Genomic DNA, 20493 nt, shown 5'->3' with positions numbered 1-20493 from the left:
TGTTTTATATATCAGTTTGAACCATATAATTCTAATATTATTAACTTTCTGACAAAAGCCTTAACCTGCTCTAATCAGTCATTCTACATTATAAATGTTGTGGTCTGTTTAAAATGATTATATATAGTGCTGTACTTTTACCTATAATCTGTTCACAGCACTTAATAAAGTTATTATTATTATTATTATTAAGAAGAAGAAGAAGAAAGCATGTTTTTCAAAAATATTTTATTTTAATGTTTATGTATTGTCTTTTTTTTTCACAGATCCGGATAGAACGTCTGCCACGTCAGAATGCGACGATGACGATGGCCAGAATTGTCCAATATGTATGGAACCCTGGCATAATAGTGGAAACCATCGCGTGTGTGCTCTTAAATGTGGACATGTGTTTGGTAAGAATTGCATTGAACGCTGGATGGGTAATGGTCGAGATGCACGCTGCCCACAGTGCAATGCCAAAGCGAGAATTCGAGATCTTCGTCCTTTGTATGTAAGAACACTGAAAGCCATAGATACAACGGAACGGGACCGATTAGCTATGGAATTGGATAAAGTTCGGCAAGAGAAGAATTCTCTAGAACTTGAACTAGCAAGAGAGAGGCTTAATAAAACGTTGCATCAACAGCAAATTAGTCAATTACAGGCGGAATTAAATCTACTGAAAGCTTCTTGTAAATATGGTGCTCAAAGTTCCCAAGGTCCTTCCTGTAGTCAGGCTCAAGCATCGCAGTCGTCCTCCACGTTTGCATTGGTGAAAAAACTGGAAATTTCTAAGGACGGTGGCTGTAGAGTTATCGCTTATAGTAGTTTTTTACATCTTTTGTTGGTCTCTCAACGTAATGTAAATACTCTGTTCCCTGGCTTTGGTATAAAGAAGATAGATACAGTAGAGTTTAGACCCACGCAGTTTGTGTTTGTTCACCCGAAGCCTATTCGAGATATGTGCTTTCATCCCGAGCGACGAGATCTGTTATTAACTGTATCGTTAGATAAATGTGCAAAGTTGGTGAACACATCTAGTAATTCTATTGTGCAGACCTACAACACAAGCAACCCTTTGTGGAGTTGTTGTTGGGACGCAAACGATCGTAATGTGCTTTATGTTGGATCTCAGAATGGTATTGTGCATCATTTTGACATACGCAACACAAGAGAACCAATCAGACGCTTGTCTAATGAGGGAGATTGCTCTCCAGTGAGTTCACTTGCGGCTGTGGGGTCCAGCTTCGGACGAGCAATGCCTCGGGGAGGACTGCTGGTGGGAAGTTTAAATTCGTGTTGGGGTTATGAATTTCAAGGTGAAAACTACGTGAGGACGCCAATTCCTATTGAGGGTACATTAACCTCATTACGTTATGAACCAGAATCAAATCACGTGCTTATTTCAACCCGGCCAACGATTCGAGTGCCCCATGTTCAACATGTAGTTTATCAACTTGCGCCAAGCAATGCCAACTCCAATGAAACATTCAAACCAATTTGTAATAGAATTCACACTTTTCTTGGTGGCAATACTCAAAAATTCCTATCGCGGTCATGTTTCGTTCCGATGGTGGGTGATATAGTGGTGTCAGCGCATCAAGAAAGCACTCGAAGCATTGCTCTGTGGAGTGTTTCTTCCGGGCAGCAACTGCGCACAATTCCAGCCACAGAACCTATCATAGACATGTGCCATGTAGTGGTAAACCAAGGCAATCATCTGGCAGCATTGTCTGAAAATTCTCTTTACATTTATCAAGCCAGTTGAACGCAAACAATCTATCCTTAATAAGGTATTGCCCAGTTAAAGAAGAAGAAAACAGTGCATCATGTTTGCCTTTGAGTCACTATGCATTGTGTACATATATATAATGTAGATATGATATTTTTAAAAAGATTTGTATATTATGGTATATTGGTACTTCATGCATGAAATATGGACGAATAACTGAGTTTATATGTAGTATTTTGTTGCAAATGAAACAATACGTCCGGTAATTAATTTAAAATGTAACTAATTTAATTAGTATACAATCTTTATTAGGCGGAACTAAATTTAAGGTGTAATTAACAAATTTGCTAAGACGGGGACAGTTATTATTTCAAGCGGGGCCACTATGGAGAATTAGAGGAGCCAAGAAAATGATATTAAAACATTCAGTAGCAAAGCTACCATAACAAAGGTGGTTACTCAATTTCTGTTGTAATATGTTTTCCATTAACTTCCAAATATAAAGAGAAATAGTAAGTATATTTATATGTAAAAGGCTTTGAACTAGTGCACAATCTTTTTTTTTTTTTTTTTTTTCTTTACTTCTTAGAACTCCCTTTTGTAAATTCATCCGACTCCTTGCTTCTCTCATCGCAAGGTATAGTACTGTGTACATATTACCCCGGGTTTGATTTTAACTAAACCTTTAGAGAGTATATATGTCTTACCATTTCCTTTAGAATATTTAGTGGCCTTTCGTCTTTGGTGGTCTTTTCACATTTCCGAGGAAACGCGCGCCAAAAACACTACTATCTGGTTCAAGACACTCGAGAACTCGTTGCTACATAATTATAAGTATACCAATGGATTTACATTGCTTACCACATAAGGTTTCCAGGAATATTAAAGGATTAATAAGTGCCGGTTATTTAGAATGCATTATTACATGAACAGGATACAAATGGATTTAAACTATTCGGGAATATTGAATGATAATTATTTCGAATGCATTGCGGATATCATTCGTCAAGAGCACATAGACGAGATATTTTTTATTAGATTATCACATGCTGAGGAAAAAAATGCGGTTTCACTTGTTGAAGTCTAATAAACATTTATAATAGTGACGCAACATTGGATTATTTCTTCAAAATGTGATAATCCAGCTTGCTTTAAAAATACCCCATCTATGTGTCTTTGACGAAGAATGACTGCATCCCATTTGAAATAATTGGTACTTGCTAAGCCTTCAACATTCCTGAAACATTTGTGAGGTAAGTAGTTTAAATATAAAACAATACGTCCTTTGTTTTTAGTTTTTAATTATGTCTATGGATGCTGTACTGTGCCAGTAGACATGTAAAAATCCCTGTTAACCTTGTAATATGTTATGTTGGGTACATTTTTTATTTTTCCGTTAATACCGACTTTTAAAAATGAGATTTAGTAGATTCGCTCTTATACGGGCATTCTTTTGATTTCTTGAATATTTCGAAATAAGTAAAATTATTAGATACAGGAAAAGAAACTGATGAGTATCTTTACGATAAAGTTTCACGCTATCTTGGTGATCAAAAGTTTCGGAAACAGTAAAAACATGTGGGTCAGCTATGCACTATCCTTCAAACAAATTAGAAATGTTATTAACCTGCCTTTTATCATTTGTAAATAACGTCAACTCCCGCCTCTGGCCGTTCAGGCTTACACTCATATTCCCTTAATATCAGAATTTATGATTTTCCTTGTATTGTAGAAAGTAGGGTTCGCAGTAAATCTCTTTCTTGTGTTGCATCGTTTATCACAAAATGCATAGAAACTGAAGAATCAATATAGGATATTGCTAGCTCACAAGATTTTTCGTTACTTATTTTTTCAATTTTTCTGTATAGTTCCACATTGTCAAATATGTGATTTCTCAAGATTATTAGTGTAAAACCAAATCAAATATTGTACAGTTGTATATACTGTGAAATTGTGACAAATTAAAGATATCAGCATTAGTGTTTAGAAATGACTTATACTGTTTCTGCTTCACGATACTTTTTCACTTATAAAAACCATATTACAAGACTAGTACCGTAGTTTTGAGTTATAGAGCCCCGGTGTAGTGGGGTTTACAAGCATAATATACGTTTTCTCAGCTCCAATAGCTCCATACACAAATACTGCAAGAGACAAGATAGAAATAAAGAAAAAAACTTCAAGATTTACGTCAGGTAGGTGAAAGGAGACAGTGATGATGAGAAGTGAATGGAATGGTGGAATGAAGAAAGTGGGAGGAAACGGGAGAACCCTGAGAAACCCACGCTCACGGTGTTTGCCTATCGCAAAGCTCACTTAGCGCGAGCTAGGATCAAAGCAGGAGCCCCATTCACCAGAGGTGAACGCTCTAGCACTGCGCCACCGCGGCCTCGAGATAAATAGAGTAGCTTTATTGATATATATATATATAGTAGAATATAAAATATCTCTGACATTTAAACATTTTATACAATAAAATCATGAAAATAGTGTCACCAAAATTATCATAAACTTCCCTATGTGATATACAAATATTGTATATATCAGAAAGAGATGTTAACGTTATTGCACTGCTATAAATATGCCGCATGTACAAGATGTCTTAAAAGTTCTGCAGATATCTAAAATCCTTTAACTTTCAAATTAAAAGATACCTCAACGAAATAAAGTTTGTTACACAGAGGTTTTTTTTTGTTGTTTGTTTGTTTGTTTGTTTAAGTTTTGTTCTGTCCACACTGCTGTAAAAGAACATTACATGTGTAAGCAGTTGATCATGTGAATCCAAGATGATGTTATTCAGAACAAGGCGCACTCTATAAAAAATGAATATATAAATAAGCTACACAAGGAAAATGAAAAACGAAATTGTGAAGATTAAGAAAACTCGGATTTATCTGTAAAGTGGAAGATTCTATCGGGAGAACAGCCATAGTAAAGAGGTGATTGAAATATATTGAACAAGTTAATAATCGCGCAAACACAAACTACAAAGCTTTACGTATTGTATTTATATAGTACAATTTGCGTAAAGTGAAGTCTGTTACATTTTAGGTGAGTACCTTTTGAGATTATTGATGAGCTCGGTCAAACGGTCGCAAGCATCAGTTTAAGAAATGAAATAGTAATGGCATACGTTTTTAATAACTTTCAGTATCGTTATAATAATTTCTTGAAATGAAAATTTTTAACGTAGTGTCCCTGCACACTGTAGGTCAAGTTATATATTATTTAATGGGAACGTCAGTTTCGAAGCTATTTGTCGCCGTCACGAAAAACCAATGACCTGGTAGTAGTGTAATTAATAGATCAGCCAGTTGAACAAGCGAGAATTCGAGATATGAATCCTAGTCACTTTAGTCGTCAGAATTTTGTTATTCCACGGTTTCGAACCTATTTGTGTTGATGTATATTATGCGGAAATAAACCAATCAGTTCGGAGGTTATTATGATGGTTATAATCGCCTGCCAATTCCAAACGACGACACCACTATTTATGATTTTGATGTATTTTAAGGAAGCGACAATTTTGAAATAACTCATTCAAAGTCGAGAGATGGATGTTGAGATCAAGCACAAAGACTAAATCAGTCAAAGAATTATCCAGGTACTTTGTATTTGAGTGTAACAGTGAGTTGGTTGATTATCATTACACTAAATGGAAATTTAAAATAAAATAAAATATAATACAGGAAAACCTGTCTTCAACGGACTCTTTTTTTAAACGGAAATATTTCAAGATCTCATGAATTTACTGGCGAAAATCGTGTTAAATTTCTTTCATTAAACGAAAACTGTTTTACACGAAGAACGGAAATCAAAATAAACCTCTTAACGGAAATTTTCAAGTTTCGAAGTCAGTAAAATTTTTACACATCCTATGAGAGGTTAGATATATACTTTTTAGCAAAACAGACAGTGATATGCAAACCGAAGCAGACACGACGGATATACATGCTTTAATTGAAAATTATATGAAAAGTTTGAAAGAAAAAGAGAAATAAGACATTGAATTGGAAGGAGAGTGAAGGATAAAGACTTATCAAGATTCTGTATGAAGGTATTGCAACATTTGCCTTACGCCAGAATGAACTGATATGCTTAGTATGGTTTCTCAGGCTAAAGTATTTGTGGAGAGTAGAGCAAGCAAGCAGTATACACAGATTTTTGGAAAAATTAAGTTAAGTTGTGTACAGTATTCTTTTGTGTTCAAAGTTTTGCGTGTATTAATTCGTAGTAATACTGTAAATTGACTAAGATACTGTACAGCATTTTATCACATTTTAGCCAGTATGTCCATTTTAGGCATTATTTTCCCCATAAGTCTACCTTCGTTAACGGAAATTTTTGCGAGTCCTGTTCGGTTCCGCTAAAGACAGGTTTTTTACTGTAATAATAATTAAAAATTAAGTCAAACAGTGTTGATAAAACTTAACACTAATTGAAAATAGAATCCTTACAATTTTTCATCAAACTGTTGCGATTTGAAAATAATGACATTAGGTTTTAAAAATTACATCAAGAACAGTGACTTCTGGATGAGCTTCTCTGTACAGCATCTTCCACTTGAGCAGTATAATACGACGTACGCACACGCTTTGCATTACCATTTTTTTTTCTTTCTTTAGAACATGTCTCCTCAAAGTTCATAATCCATGCTTCGATGACACGGACCGACAGTATTGCGTGGAATATTAAAATGTTCCCGCTCCGCGTAACTATAGTTTTTGTGATACGGTTTTACAGCGAATATTAGGTGTGCGCCATTCCATGGCTTCCATCACAACTAAAATGTAAGACAAGAGGTACAAAATGTAAATAAAAATAAATGCCTAATACTAGGAGTTAAGCTGCTCTCAATAATACGGGAAACAAAATTAGTAAGAGTTCAGATTATCCGTTGATTATTGATTTGTTTGGTTAAGTTTTCAACATTTTTTTTTTTTAATTACGAGGAGTGATCAAGAAGTAAGGTTACAAACACTGGTGAAACGTACTATTTCATACAGCCAACAGATAGTACATACATTAGATTATTTTCTGACATTCTCCATATCGGTTGGGGCACTTGTCGCATCGTTGGATGAGTTTCAAGATTCCCTCCTGTTAAAAATCCTGTCCTTGCGTTTTCAGCCACGTTGTACGAAGTGTTTCGCCTTCTCGGCTGAAGCAAAGCAACTGCACAATGTGACGAATGCTTCCGAACATTCCCAATTCTGCCATCAGATGCCGTAACATGATTCTCCTGTTGTCCTAAATCATCTCCACGCTTACTGTGTTCAAATCTGTTGATGTCATGCTGGGTCGGCCACTGCGCTCCTCGTCGGTGACGTTTTCTCTACCAGCTGCAAACTTTCGACACCATGCCGCGACATGCTGGCGAGACATTACAGTCTTTCTGTAAACCTCTACCAACTGCCGCTGAATTTCAACCGCGGTTACATGTTTCGCCCATAGAAATCGAATAACAGCGGACTTCTTCCCGACACCAGTTTCCCAAACGAGTTGCCATTTGTTTATCTACAACTAACACCGTAGGTGGCTGAAATTCTGAACAGTTGTCAACTCCATGTATTAAAAGTACCGCACACTCGTCATTCCTCTATAACAGAGGAAACTCCAGAATTATCGGCCTTGTAACCTTAGTTTCTTATCCTCCCTCGCAACTGAATTATTTGAAATATTTGTTGTTGAGAAAAAAAAAAAAAAAAATGAAAAGATTGGTAAAATATGGTCATGTATTGATAATTGGTGGGCTTGACTTTTACAGTAAGAAATCTGTAAATGTAACGTTATCTGAAGGAATTTATTTGTCAACCAAAGTATAATGTAAAATTTAAAAAAAAGTACACAATGTTGTTTTATGTTTCAGTAATACTTGAAACTAGCTCTTAGATATAAAATTATAATTTAAAAGTCTGTGCGTGGGTTTTCTCGGGGTTCTCCCGTTTCCTCCCCTTTCTTCATTCCACCATTTCATTCATTTCTCATAATCACCGTCTCCTTTAGCCTAACCGGCATAACCGTGGGACGTAAAACTCAAAGATTTGATTTCATTTAAAAGTCTGTGATAGATTTTGAAAGTGAGAAATAATTCGATTTTGTTTAGTCAACATAAAAGTGTGTGTGTGATTGCCTTCCAAAACCGAAGATTACAAAATACAATACATACATGTAACATGCTTGTACAGTCAGCGACAAAAGTTCTTTCCATTTGATCAAATTACTTTCGTAAATAATTTCAGAATGGAAGGACAATTTGAGTACAGTCTTCAGTAAATTAAAAGAATATATATATATATATATAGATAGATAGATAGATATAGATAGATAGTTATTTGTACGTTCTAGTGATACCACCGTTATTCTCGAAATAAATTTTACCAAATGTAAAGAATTTTTTTAATCAGAAACTGTACAAAGTGATTAGCAACTGTATAATATGAACAACAAGTAACAATGGTAAATAGCATATAATTAGGTACAAAGAACAATAAAATAGTCATATTCCCAGTTATATATGAGTTTAGCGAAACGAGATTCAAAAGATGTTCTTAAGATGACCAGTAGTTGTATGCAGTTTTATTACTAATATGTATTTTTAAAAAGGCAAAACTAAATAACAGTTGTGCTCTATCTCGAACTTAAATTCGTTCTATAGTATGTGTGTGTATAAATATGCCACAAGTGTGTGTGTGAAAAGTCAAAATTTACTCAAGTACTTACGTGTTTGAGTATCATACATAGGAACAACTAAAAACGTGTTGAGGTTTTTGATCATTACTTTTTTTTTTTGTTTTGTTTTTGATCATTTTTTTATTTTAATGGAAAGACTACAAAAGAATTGTGTTCAATGCGATCGAAAACTAAAGCACTTTTCTGTATTTCGATGACAACACTTGTAACAATGTATCTATTTTATATTCTGAATTTCAGGTGCTGTGGCATGGTTGTGTATTGATTATTTTTTACTGTTAATTCTTGACTATTTTGGAACAGCTGTGTATTATTATTATTATTATTATTATTGGTCTTAGATGTATTTAGTAGCCCACCCAATGTATATCTGTGAAGAAAAAATATCTTTGAAATAGTGTGATTCAGAGACCGTATCTTTTATATACTTGTATATATTCAAAGTACTTTTTTTTATTATAAAGGAACGAGAAGGATGCGTTTTAATAGTTTTTTTCTTCAGTTTTGTATGGAATTAAATTTTTTAGCTATTTTAGAAATAAACAAGAAACAAGGAAAGCAATTAGTGTTGTTATTATTAATAATAAATCAGCCATTCAGTGAGCAATCCAGGGAGGAATCTCGGATACTTCATATAGACGTCGACAAATTATTAGCAAAATGGAGAATTGAAACGTATTTTTTAAAAAAATATTTCTGTGAATATACAAGGGTGAAAGTGAGTGGGAACGTGAGGGACGTCGTTCCCCCACTTTCTAAAAAAATTACAATGGGAAAGATAGGCACGGGGATGGCATGACGTCAAGCGTCCCCCTAACTTTTCAGATCCACTTTTACCCCTATGAATATAGGACTAATAATTGATACTATGTTATACATCAGTATTTGATATATTGTATGTCGGAAAAGTAACGGAACTGTTTTTCTTTACAAATAACCACTACCAGTCTTAACAATACCTACTACGTTCATATCATCACATTCCTGCATTAATCTGGAAGCAAGACCACGACCATGACTATTTACTACATTGAGCACTCCCCTTGCACTTTTTTTTACGCGACCTACTGAAATAGAGTTACCATTTTTAACACTAAAACATGACTTACTATTTGAACGCTGTGGACGACTTCTTGGACGATTCTGCAGGGTTAAATGATCTAGACGTCTCACTTCCATAGGCCTATTTCCTAGGCTTACTTGCTTTATACTATCACACTGATCACTTAATTCACTAAATGTGTTCTTTGTTCCAATATTACAATCGTATTGTAGGCTGATATATTATCCTTACTGTTTGAGTTGCAGACAAAACAGTATGCAGTAATGTAAATATAAAGAATGCACGTGTTACATAATAGCAACACTATAAATGTTCAAAATGAACTGTTAATGGGTTCATGAGCGCTAAAAAACAGATCTGAGAATCGAATGAAGTATAACTAAAACACAACAGAAACTACAATCATATTCAGCATGGAACTAGTACTAGATATTATTGGGGGGGGGGGGGGGGATCTAAAATTTGTTGCCCACGCCTATATTTAGAATTTCGCAAATAGTGAATTATTCCGTAAACCTATAGAATTTTTGGGAACGAAAATTCTTGAAATTCCATTTAAATCAATAAGATTACTATAAAATGTTCAATTTGGTTTTTTCTCATAAATTATGCGACAGAAATTTATTTAATCTTGTGATCAGTAAATTATATTATTACAAGTTAGACGAAACTTTTGAGAAGAGGTTAAAAAAATCGACTTAAAAAAAATTACAGATCCGCGATCGGTAGATCCCAAACATTCAATGTAGATATGGATATTGCAGTATGTAAAAGGCCTCCTCCTCTGAGAATTCGTGGCAAGTTGCACAGCGAAGTTTTTAAAGTTGTTCCAGAAGAACGAGCCATTAATCTATATACTTCATGGAGAACTTCCATCCTTCTCAAGAGATTGTTAGATCGTAAACGTCAGTGAGTTTTTTTCAGTCTGTTGAACTTATTCACACAAAATTTGCAAGTTAACTCTTTAACGCACCATTTTTTCCGATCAAGCTGATTTTTTTTAAATTTGGAGTGTTTTTTGTGTAGGAAACAAGGTATTTTTTTAAAAAAATAGTTAATACAAATAATATGTGGTCTATGGGATATTTTATGGTGTTTGCATACAGGGTCTATACAAAGTTGCGCGTTGACATCTGCAAAGTCCACTAAAACCATGTAGAACTAATAAAACACGACGAATATCAGCATACTTGCACTTTTGCACTCATTACACTTCTGTCCAACATAGAAAGAAAAAGTACGGTTCAAAACGTGTCTACGTAAACGATCAAAGAAAGCTCAAAGATGACAACTCCGCGTGCAGCAAGTGATACAAAGAGACCAACGTTGGCTTACTATGACATCTAGCGGGAAATTCAGAACTTCATTAGTGAAAGAGCATCTTAGCTGATACGCAAAGCTGCTTTTCTATGTCCGAACTAGAAAGCACATACTGCAATACAATTTTAAAGTAAACTTCGGATATGTGCAAAGCTGCGCGCTAAAGGGTTAGTGTAATTAATACTGAAACGAAATAGAATCAAACACAAGGAAAGATCTAAAACAGTAGTCGTCAAACTTATGAAGCTTCTGAGCTACCGTACCGTTTTTAAATCCTACTGTGAGCTACCAACCAAAAGAACTACCAACATTTTTTTTATAAGAAAAAACATTTGTTTATTGCCTATAAATTTAGCCAATCGGAACGTTAACGGAAGCTACTAGTAGTTCGCGATCACTGATCTAGAAAAAATGAAAACTCAAACACGTTTACTTTCATGGAATAAAAAGGTTTTTATCAGGCCCCAGAACCTTCCTGACTTTTTAGAATTAGCACTGATTAATCCTGACCTGAAAAACTAAGTTATCATCAGGTACGTGAAACGGTTTCCTCCAGGTATACTTCGTTAAGTGAGCAGATCCAGGTTCTTGATGAATCCTCAAATGAGGAGGCAACAGATAAAGTTCCTTATGGCCAAAAAAAAAAAAAAACAAACAAACAAACAAAAAAAAAAAACAACCTCTCGGCAAGCATAACAATTAAGAAACATGCAAATTACGGAACTATCTCATTTATTATAAAAAAAGTAGAGGTATGAAAGCATAAAATAAGATGTATACTAGTGATCCTATCTCTGCCTTCTGACCAAAAATCTCTACTTTTTTAATATTAAGTCTCCTCAAACTATCCTAAAAACTGCCTGGTACTTAGTGATATAAGATATCAAATGTCATTTCCAGGTTTGGATTACTGTCTGGAGCGCAGGGCGACATGTATATAGTGTGAAGGTGATTATTAACTTGTATACGAAAATAGTTAATTATTTGTACTTGTCGGAACGTTGTAAATATGTACTATGTAATGATTATGACGTAATCCACTCCATACATACCTAGTTATATCATAAATACTGTCACAAAGTATGGATTGCGGCTGTAGGCATCCAGAGTGGCACAGTGCTGCCATCTGTGTACAAAGCGGAAGATGCATGTAGTGCGTGTTTCACTCTTCATGACATACGTTAATATTGTACTGAGTTCTGATGGAGTGGGGCGATTACGAAAATCGTGTAGCAGTAATTGCACAACACAAGGTCGGGAAGACAGTAGGTGAGAGTTTCAACCTCCTGAAACCCCTACAAATCAGCAAGAGATTCGTGTATCGCGCCATACAGTGATCACCGAGACTGGAACGGCAGCTGACCGTGCAAGGAATGGCAGACCACGAACGATACGAACCCCGCAAGTCCAGAAAGCAGTCGCAGCAAGAATTCGAAGAAATCCTTTTCGAACACAAAGTGTGGTGGCTGCTGAGATGAACATCAGCAGAAATTCCATGTCTCGTGTGCTCAGGAGTAATCTACATCTACGGGCATATAAGAGGCGGGCTGTTCACTTTCTGACCCAAACATTAATATCTCAGAGGGTCCTTAAATCAAAGAGACTGTTGCGGCGTTACGCCAACCATCTGCACAGAAAGATTCTGTTCACTGACGAAAAGGTGTTCATAATTGAGCAGGATTACAACGCCCAAAATGACCGTGTGTATGTCACGTCATCTACTGCAGCTGCTGAGGCAGCTCCAAGGGATCAGAGGGCACATCATCCTGCCTCAGTAATGGTTTGATGGGGAGTGAACTACTCAGGCACAACCCAGCTGCATTTTTGCGAACAAGGTGTTAAAACATCTGCCAAGGTGTACCAGGACAGTGCTAACACCTATAGTGAAACCACTGTCTGCTACTATGTTCTCTGGAGAAAGATGGACCTTCCAGCAGCATTCCGCTCCAGGCCACAAAGCGAAAACAACCCAGAAGTGGCTTGCACGAAACGTCCCCGACATAACTACCACTGATTGGCCTACTGGCAGCCCGGACCTTAACCCGTTGGACTACAAACATTGGGCAGTCCTTCAGGCAAAGGTCTGCCATAAACGGCATCCATCTGTCGACAGTCTGAAACAATCCTTGACCCGAGCAGTGAACAATTTTCCCATGGACATGGTGCGTAATGCCATTGACCAGTGGCTGGACAGACTTCGCGCCTGCATCAAGGCCAAGGGAGGACATTTCGAAAAACATTACAATAGCTTTTAGTAGTTTTCATTACAAATCCTCGTAATTACATAATTTTCAGCAGTGTTGCCGACCTTTATAACGTTCATCGTATCTTCGGAACGGTTTGATATATCAAATTGTTGTAACGGTATTAGGACCTTTGTGTATATTGAAAACAACCTGGGTCATTGGATGCGATACTTATCTAAGCAGTTTTTCGGAAGAAACTTTTCTTCCGTTCATTTTTGTAACTTCATTCCTATTCGAAATGCATCACATCCTGACGATACTATTGAACATTAAAATGCTTTAGACATGCATTGGCCCGTTGTCATACTTTCGTTATTGCTGTTGTACAGGCCCCCAAAATTTGGATGGTTATTATACTGTAGCGTTCCTAGTTTGTAATAATAATTAATAAATGCAGTATTGTAAGTTTTTGTTTAGCATGAATATTTAAAAATACGTAATAATCAGATGTAGTGACATTTGAAAAAATATAACTACGTTCGGTTGCCAATACTTTAATTTCGCAAGTATGCCAATCAGCTTTCTTGATATTAACCAATCAATTGAGACTTACATTGTACAAAATTTATTTATTTATTTTTAATTCTGCCGGTTTATTACCAATAATATACCCGATTTCATAAATTAATTGTAGCTTTATTTTTGGACATTGTTACAAAACCTGAGAGACGCATTTTTATTCAAGATGGCAATAAGCACAGAGAAAGTTTACGTTGTGCTCAAGATATATTCACATCAGTCTGTCCTAATTGCAACGACACTTCCGAAAGAAGTTCAACAAAGCTCAACTAACTACCAAGTCCCTTTGGCGAGGTATGCACCGTTTACAACTTCAGAATCTCTGTAAGGGCAAATCAACTGGTCGACCTGCAGTGAGGAACGGTTGAGCGCGTGCGAGCGTTTTGCACGAAGCTTAAAGAAATTGACGAACAGAGCAGGCAGAAAGCTGAATATTCCACAGCCTACCGTTTGGAAGATCTTACGGAAATGATTCAACCTTACCGCTTGAAGTTGTTACACCCTGGCGACTGATGACAAAGTCAGACGCTTTCAATTTTCGACACAGTTGCAACAGCTCACGGAAAAGAATGGGTTTTGTGAGAAACTTTTCAGTGAATTTATGAAATTGGGTCAATCATTTGTAATAACCTTGTAAAGTTATTAAATTACAGCGGCGGTTCAAGATGGTCCATCCTCTGTAGTGTTACTTACCAAAATAGAACTTCTTTAAAACAAAGCTTACCACAGCAAACACTTACTACCCTGTGTTATGGTTCGGAAATATATCACTTTCTTCATCAGACATATTATCACAATTTTATTGATGGAACAGAAGTGGTATAAAGCAGTAGCGGTTCGTGGTCCGTAGAAGTACCGGTTGCAATGTTGCAATGTCAAAGGTATGTAGTTACGCGCAAGTGTTCCCTCCCCCCAGCATTCTTGAGTCTTATCCAAAAAGTATTCAGGAAGTATGAAGAGGAAAGTCCTTATAAGCTCCATTTGTATATTTATTGATTAAAGTGTATTCTCTAATGTTGATTTGATATATAAGTTATTTCCTGTTTTTCAAACAACCACTATCAACGTACGTTTATACACTATTTATATACAAAAACTTCTACGTTCATGTTATTGAACAAGAGATAAATCGAATATATAGCATGTGCTGTGAGCCATGAATGATATCGTTAACCCAAAAAGAAGAGTTGAGTTGATTTTGAGTTTAACGTCCCGTTCAGCAGCGAGGCTATATGAGACGTGGACCTACTGATTAACGTGGAATCCGAACCACATGAGCTCCCGCCGGGAATCGAACCCGGGTCTTCCACGCCAAAGGCGCGTACGCTAACCGCTTAGCCACGGAGGAGCTGCCAAAAAGAAGGAAAAAGAAGAAAAAAAATGCATATATTCATGCATGCACACAGTTAAACAAAATTATTTAATTAAGTAAACTATGCATTAGTTTAGAATGGAAGGTCTTTCTTCGTTCTTTTCGAGCTTTAAATTCTTCTATGACTTCATTGAAATCTGAAATGCTGCTCGCCAAGTTTTTCTGAATAGAAAGCATCGCTACTGCAAATATTTTCCGGTTTATTTTCTTTAAGGTACAGAAACACCTATCTCCTCCGACAATATGCATTTTGTTAGCATTTCTTTGTATGAATATAAGGGACAAAGAGTTCATTTTCAGTAACTACGTATTTTTGTCTGCTGTTCTATTATAAAGAAGCATGAAATATAAGATTTTTTCCTTCGAAAATGAAATAATAATAATAATAATAATAGTTTAACATTCCAACAATTTAGGCTAAAGAAGACAGATGAGTATTGAAAGTGAATAATTTGAGATTAATTTTTTATGCTCTCCGCCGGAAATTGAACACGGGATCATGTGCACGAGCGACACACAGATAGAATTTAGACCAGTGGTAAGACATTCTCTTCTTCGATTCTCGATCGCCCCCCCCCCCCCCCAGAATAGGATATTTTTTATTTTAAAAATAAAATCCATCCAAAGAATTTTTACCTTTGTATTATAAATGTAAAATAAAATCTATTGACTTCGAACGACTGCCCTGCCCCAAATATTCAGCTTGGATCCGCCCCTGCTATCACCAGACGCATATTTGCTCTTTGCGAGTTTCTGTTTGGTGACCAACTTCTTTCTTCCAAGCGTCTATCTCACTCAACCTATCAATTGAGTCAAGCGCTGCCAAACGGAGGAATTCGTAACTACTTACAGAAGCTGACTACATACCAGTTGCAACGAAATAGCAACTGCAAACGCGTAATACGGGAGGATAGCAGCGATGCAAGAATAAATCCACTTCGTCATGTTAAGAGATAGGAGCTCGCTGCCATATGCTCAATGTTACTGCTTCCAGTGGCAACGCTTGCTGCCACTGGATTTGTATATCACTCTCTTTCTTTCAGTTTTTTAAAATTATTTTTTTTTAGAAATGCATCAATACTGTTTTGCGCTCAAGAGCAAAGGTTTATTTTTTACTGATACACTACTTTAATACTTAAAAATATCTTTAGTATTAAAGAAATATCCGGTTGCACAACCATGCAACATATAGTACCAGCCGCCACTGGTATAAAGTAGGGTTACCAGACCTTACGTTCTTCCCGTGTTTTATTTTCTCCGTAGAGAGTTTTCTTTCTTTTCATTTTTTTTTTAATAAAGGAAATAAGATTTGGGGAGTTTTAAAATGTTTTTATAAATTACAGATTTTAAATATTTTCTTTGTTCACAGACTGCGTTTTTATCTATCTAATCGGCACCCCAACCTTATGTTAAAGAATAATTTGGTTTTTACCATCTTAGCCTTCTCGATTATAAGTTTTCGATCGATCGTGTACTGATATTAGGAATAGAAGCTCCTGTGAATTAATAAAAGCAAAACTTGTAGTTGTTCTGAATTTCGATAAGTCCTGCAATGATTTTTTCAAACTATAAGAAAGAATGTGCGATTGTTAATAGATGCCAAGTTTCCATTAAAACGCCATTAAAAGGCATGCAATATACTTCGTTGAATTTGAATTTAACGACTCTTTCAGCATCGGGACAAAACGAGACAAGGACCTACAACTTAACGTGCGATCTGAACCATATGAACTTTCATCAGAAATTGAAATCTAGAGGTTGGAGCAGAGAGGACGGACATTTTTAAAATAGGTAGAGTGGTAGATGTGCGGAAGGTATTATTAGGTTCGTGAAGTCTTACAATTTCATTCTACATCATTTCATTTCCAAATTAAGCCATGAAGCTGTGGACAATAGAACATTGTTTTGCTGCCATTTCAATATCCACGAAATTCGATCTGTTTCTACTCGTAACACCATCTTACGTTGAGTTAAAGCACTGTATTGCTCTTGGTTTATCCCTGCTCTAGAACGGCAACTTTTTTTGGTTACCTTGTACATATTGTTATTTGAACATTTCAGCTCGTTGTTTTTACTAAGCGCACCAGTAATCCAAGAAGTACATCATATTAAGCAATAAGCAGTGTAGTCTCCGTAACCACAAAATGTGATTCCCGAATCAACAACTTTTTCACAGACTTCTATCAAATATCCTAGTTAATATTAGACTGATTTTTTTTTTTTTTTTTTTTTTTTTTTTTTTTTTTTTTTTTTTTTTGACAATTTCATTCTGGGCTTCAGTAATGTAGCTCTATTTGCCCCTTCCCCATTCGGATTGACCCGCAACGACATAGCGAAGAAGCTAATCCATAATTTTACACCGTATAATAAAAGTCAATAGATCTCATAGACTAAAAATGAAATTCTAATGCGTACTTTGCGAGAAAAATTAAAGGCTCTCTGGTTTAAACTGGCACTGGTGTATACAGACGTGTTCAAATTATTAGACTCACGCTCGAAAAATGCAAAATTGATGTAGGAGTCCTAATTTCACAGTTCTAGAACATTTAATTTAATGGTTAAACCACAAATATAGGATCCTTCATTTGTTTACTGTACAGTTGAAGTGGTGATATCACAGTTGAACAATAGATGGTATTAGTGAGGGGGAATTCTGAAAATGGCATTTCAGCTGTAGATAGCTATTGTGGTTCCTATCAACAAGTTACAGTCTGAAGTGTTGTGGTTGCTGTCGCAAGAAGTTAACGACAGTGTTCAACAGTTCGAATGGGCTAGTTTAAGATGATCGTGACGTGTTTCGTGTATCAATCTTTTATTCTGTGTAGTCCTGTAATTGCAACATAATGGGAAAAGCAAAAGACCTTTCTCCGCGTAAAATGGAAGTTAACAAAATAAGATATACACCGCAATACATTGCTAGCAGAGTTGGGATAGAACAAAAATCTGTGAGTAGAATCTCTGTTGAAATGAACAAGAGCCAAAATAGGGTTGGGAAGTGTGAGCGAAAACCAAAGCTATCGCTAAGAGGTATCAGAAAACTAAAAACATTGGCTCTGGGAAACAGAAGTGCAACTTCTAATAGACTTAAGCATAAAAATGGCTGAGTATGACGCAGACATTTGGCTTGAAAGTGTTCGAAGGATTCTTTGTGCCAAGGGAATAAAAGCACACGGTCAAGAAAGAAAACAAAAATTAAAGTCTACTCCAATCATGGCAAAGAATCGCCTCGAATGGGCACGAGGCCTAGAATATTGGACTGCTGACGATTGGAGAATAGTGTTTCAGTGATGAATCATGTATCTTTGTGTTTGATGAATGTTCACAATATGTGCGACGTTGACCTGGGAGGAATTTAAGTTGGAATGTCTAATAAACCGTGAAGCATCCTACTTCAGTCATGGTCTGGCGTGTGATCTCTGTCTTCGGGCCTGGAAGACTGTATATAGTAGAGAGGACAATGAAGCACGCCCAATACCAACAAGTTCAAGAAGAACTGCTTCCCCAGACTGCACTCTGGTTTGATGACGTACAATTCATCTATATGCATGATGGAGCCCCATGCCACCGGGCCGAAGCTGTGACAAAATTCTTCGAGGACAACGAAATTAGTGTTCTTCTGTGGCCAGGCACTAGTCCTGATATGAACCCGATTGAAAACTTTTGGAGCTTCATAAAAGAAAAGCTAGAGAAGAAGCACATTAGAACCAAACTTCAATTGATCAAGGAGATCAACAATTTGTGGTATCACGATGCTGAATTGAAGGCAAAATATGCTAAACTCGTACATAGGATGCTACAAAGGATGAAAGACTTAATGAAGAATAAGGGTTTTCATAAGAAATATTAATCTTTGTGTGAAAGAGAATTTTTTTGTAAGTATTCCATTTCATTTTTTGTTTCCAATTTGGATATATACACTTTATAGTAATTATATTTGAATGATACGTACGCATTTGTTTTATTGATATTGAAAAGCATATGCCACACCCACTAGAAATTAGGACAAAGTAGTAATTTGGACTAAGTTCGCACAGATTTTCTTACGTAATATTGTAAGAACAGTAAAATATTCAGAAACTGAATGTTGAGTCTAATAACTTGAACACATCTGTACAATAATTAATTCTTTCATTATATCACTAGCAAGACACTAGTAAACATTACGTTAATGAGCACTTAAAATTATCTTACTATGGCCTATGGAACCCACAGGTTCAATGCCGCGTTCACAAAAGCTCTCCCTTGACTTCTGTCTTTAACGGACTGAATCCTGTTCCTAGTTTGTATTCTTATCTTAATATTGTCCTCCCACTGCGCCTAGATCTCCCTTATGGCCATTTTCCAATTGGACTTCCAGTTGACACTTTTTTAAAGCTTTCGTACTTCCTTCCATTCTGGCTACATGATCTGCTAATTTGATCCTTCTAGATTTGATGACCCTAACAATGTTTGATAAACGGTCTAAATTATGAGTTCCTCATTTCCATTCCTCTTGGGTCCGAATATTTCTCAGGATTTTATTCTCAAATACTTTCACTCTGCGTTCTTCCCTTAAAGAAGAGACCATGTTTTGCAACCATCCAACACAACAGGCAACTTAAAATCATCACAAACTCTTAATTTAGTATAATGAAAGGTACAAGCAAAACTCGCATACAACTATTTTGCTACATAACCTTAGAATAAAGTCATTCTCTTTGGCATAAACTGCATTTTTAATATATATATATATATATATATATATATATATATATATATATATATATATATATATATATATATATATATATATATATATATATATATATATAAGCGCATTGTGATGTGATATAGTGCTCGAATTTTAGATGGGTATACCGCTCGTTCATTTTCAAAAACACAGTATATTCACCCCATATACGTTTGTTCTTTCGTAAATTTAAGATGAATATACGCTAAACTATACAAATATTAGGTGAACATATGTCCCATTAAATCCTTGTTTGTGCATCATACTTGTAACTGCATTGGAAATCGAACTAACCATTCCGGGATCCCGAATTGTGTGCACAGTCTTATATATATATAAACTTACGTGTTTTCACTGTTTAATACTCACAAGCAGCTGTGTCAGTGTACACCACGCGAAAGAGTTTGGTTCGATTTGGCTTTTGGTAAACCAAACTCCTTAACTTAAATTTTACCAAGTCTAGGCTTAAAATATAGCATTTTATCTGGAATTAAGTAGATTTAAAGAAGAATGAACACTTGAAAATCATCAAGTCTTTAGATCTGTAGAGCAGAAGATCATTTACTTCAATTTTCGCATTTTATTCTACGGAAATATTAGTATTTTGTATCCTGAGCATTATACTGTCCCGCTAGACTCAACAATACTGCGGGCAGTCCATCAAGCAGGGATGATATCCATAATTACTCCCATTGGAATATATAGAGAACTGATTTTTGATTGTCGATATCTTGGGATCAACTAAATACATCATCCCCATCAAAGAATTCGACTCCTAACTGTTGACCTCTACATCCTAGCCAAAATTGGTGATCATGAAGCAGTGGGGACATCATA

At 35.9% G+C, this 20493-nt stretch overlaps 1 protein-coding gene across 2 annotated transcripts in view; it reads left to right on the top strand.

Annotated features, from left to right (window-relative positions):
* The window catches only part of LOC145662309 (E3 ubiquitin-protein ligase rfwd3.S-like), a 33925-nt gene extending 24956 nt beyond the window's left edge, over positions 1 to 8969 (top strand). For both annotated transcript variants that reach the window (XM_081727754.1, XM_081727753.1), the window contains one exon: positions 267 to 8969. In XM_081727754.1, the coding sequence (XP_081583880.1) occupies positions 267 to 1750 (1484 nt within the window). In that variant the 3' untranslated portion in view covers positions 1751 to 8969. The remainder of the gene's footprint in view (positions 1 to 266) is intronic.
* Positions 8970 to 20493: the final 11524 nt, after the last annotated feature.

Source organism: Thermobia domestica, chromosome 10 (genome assembly GCF_964235325.1).
Source record: "Thermobia domestica chromosome 10, izTheDome1.hap1.1, whole genome shotgun sequence".
NCBI classification, from domain to species: Eukaryota; Metazoa; Arthropoda; class Insecta; order Zygentoma; family Lepismatidae; genus Thermobia; species Thermobia domestica.
Note: the sequence above shows the minus strand (reverse complement) of the source record. Positions and strands in the feature narration are given on the sequence as shown.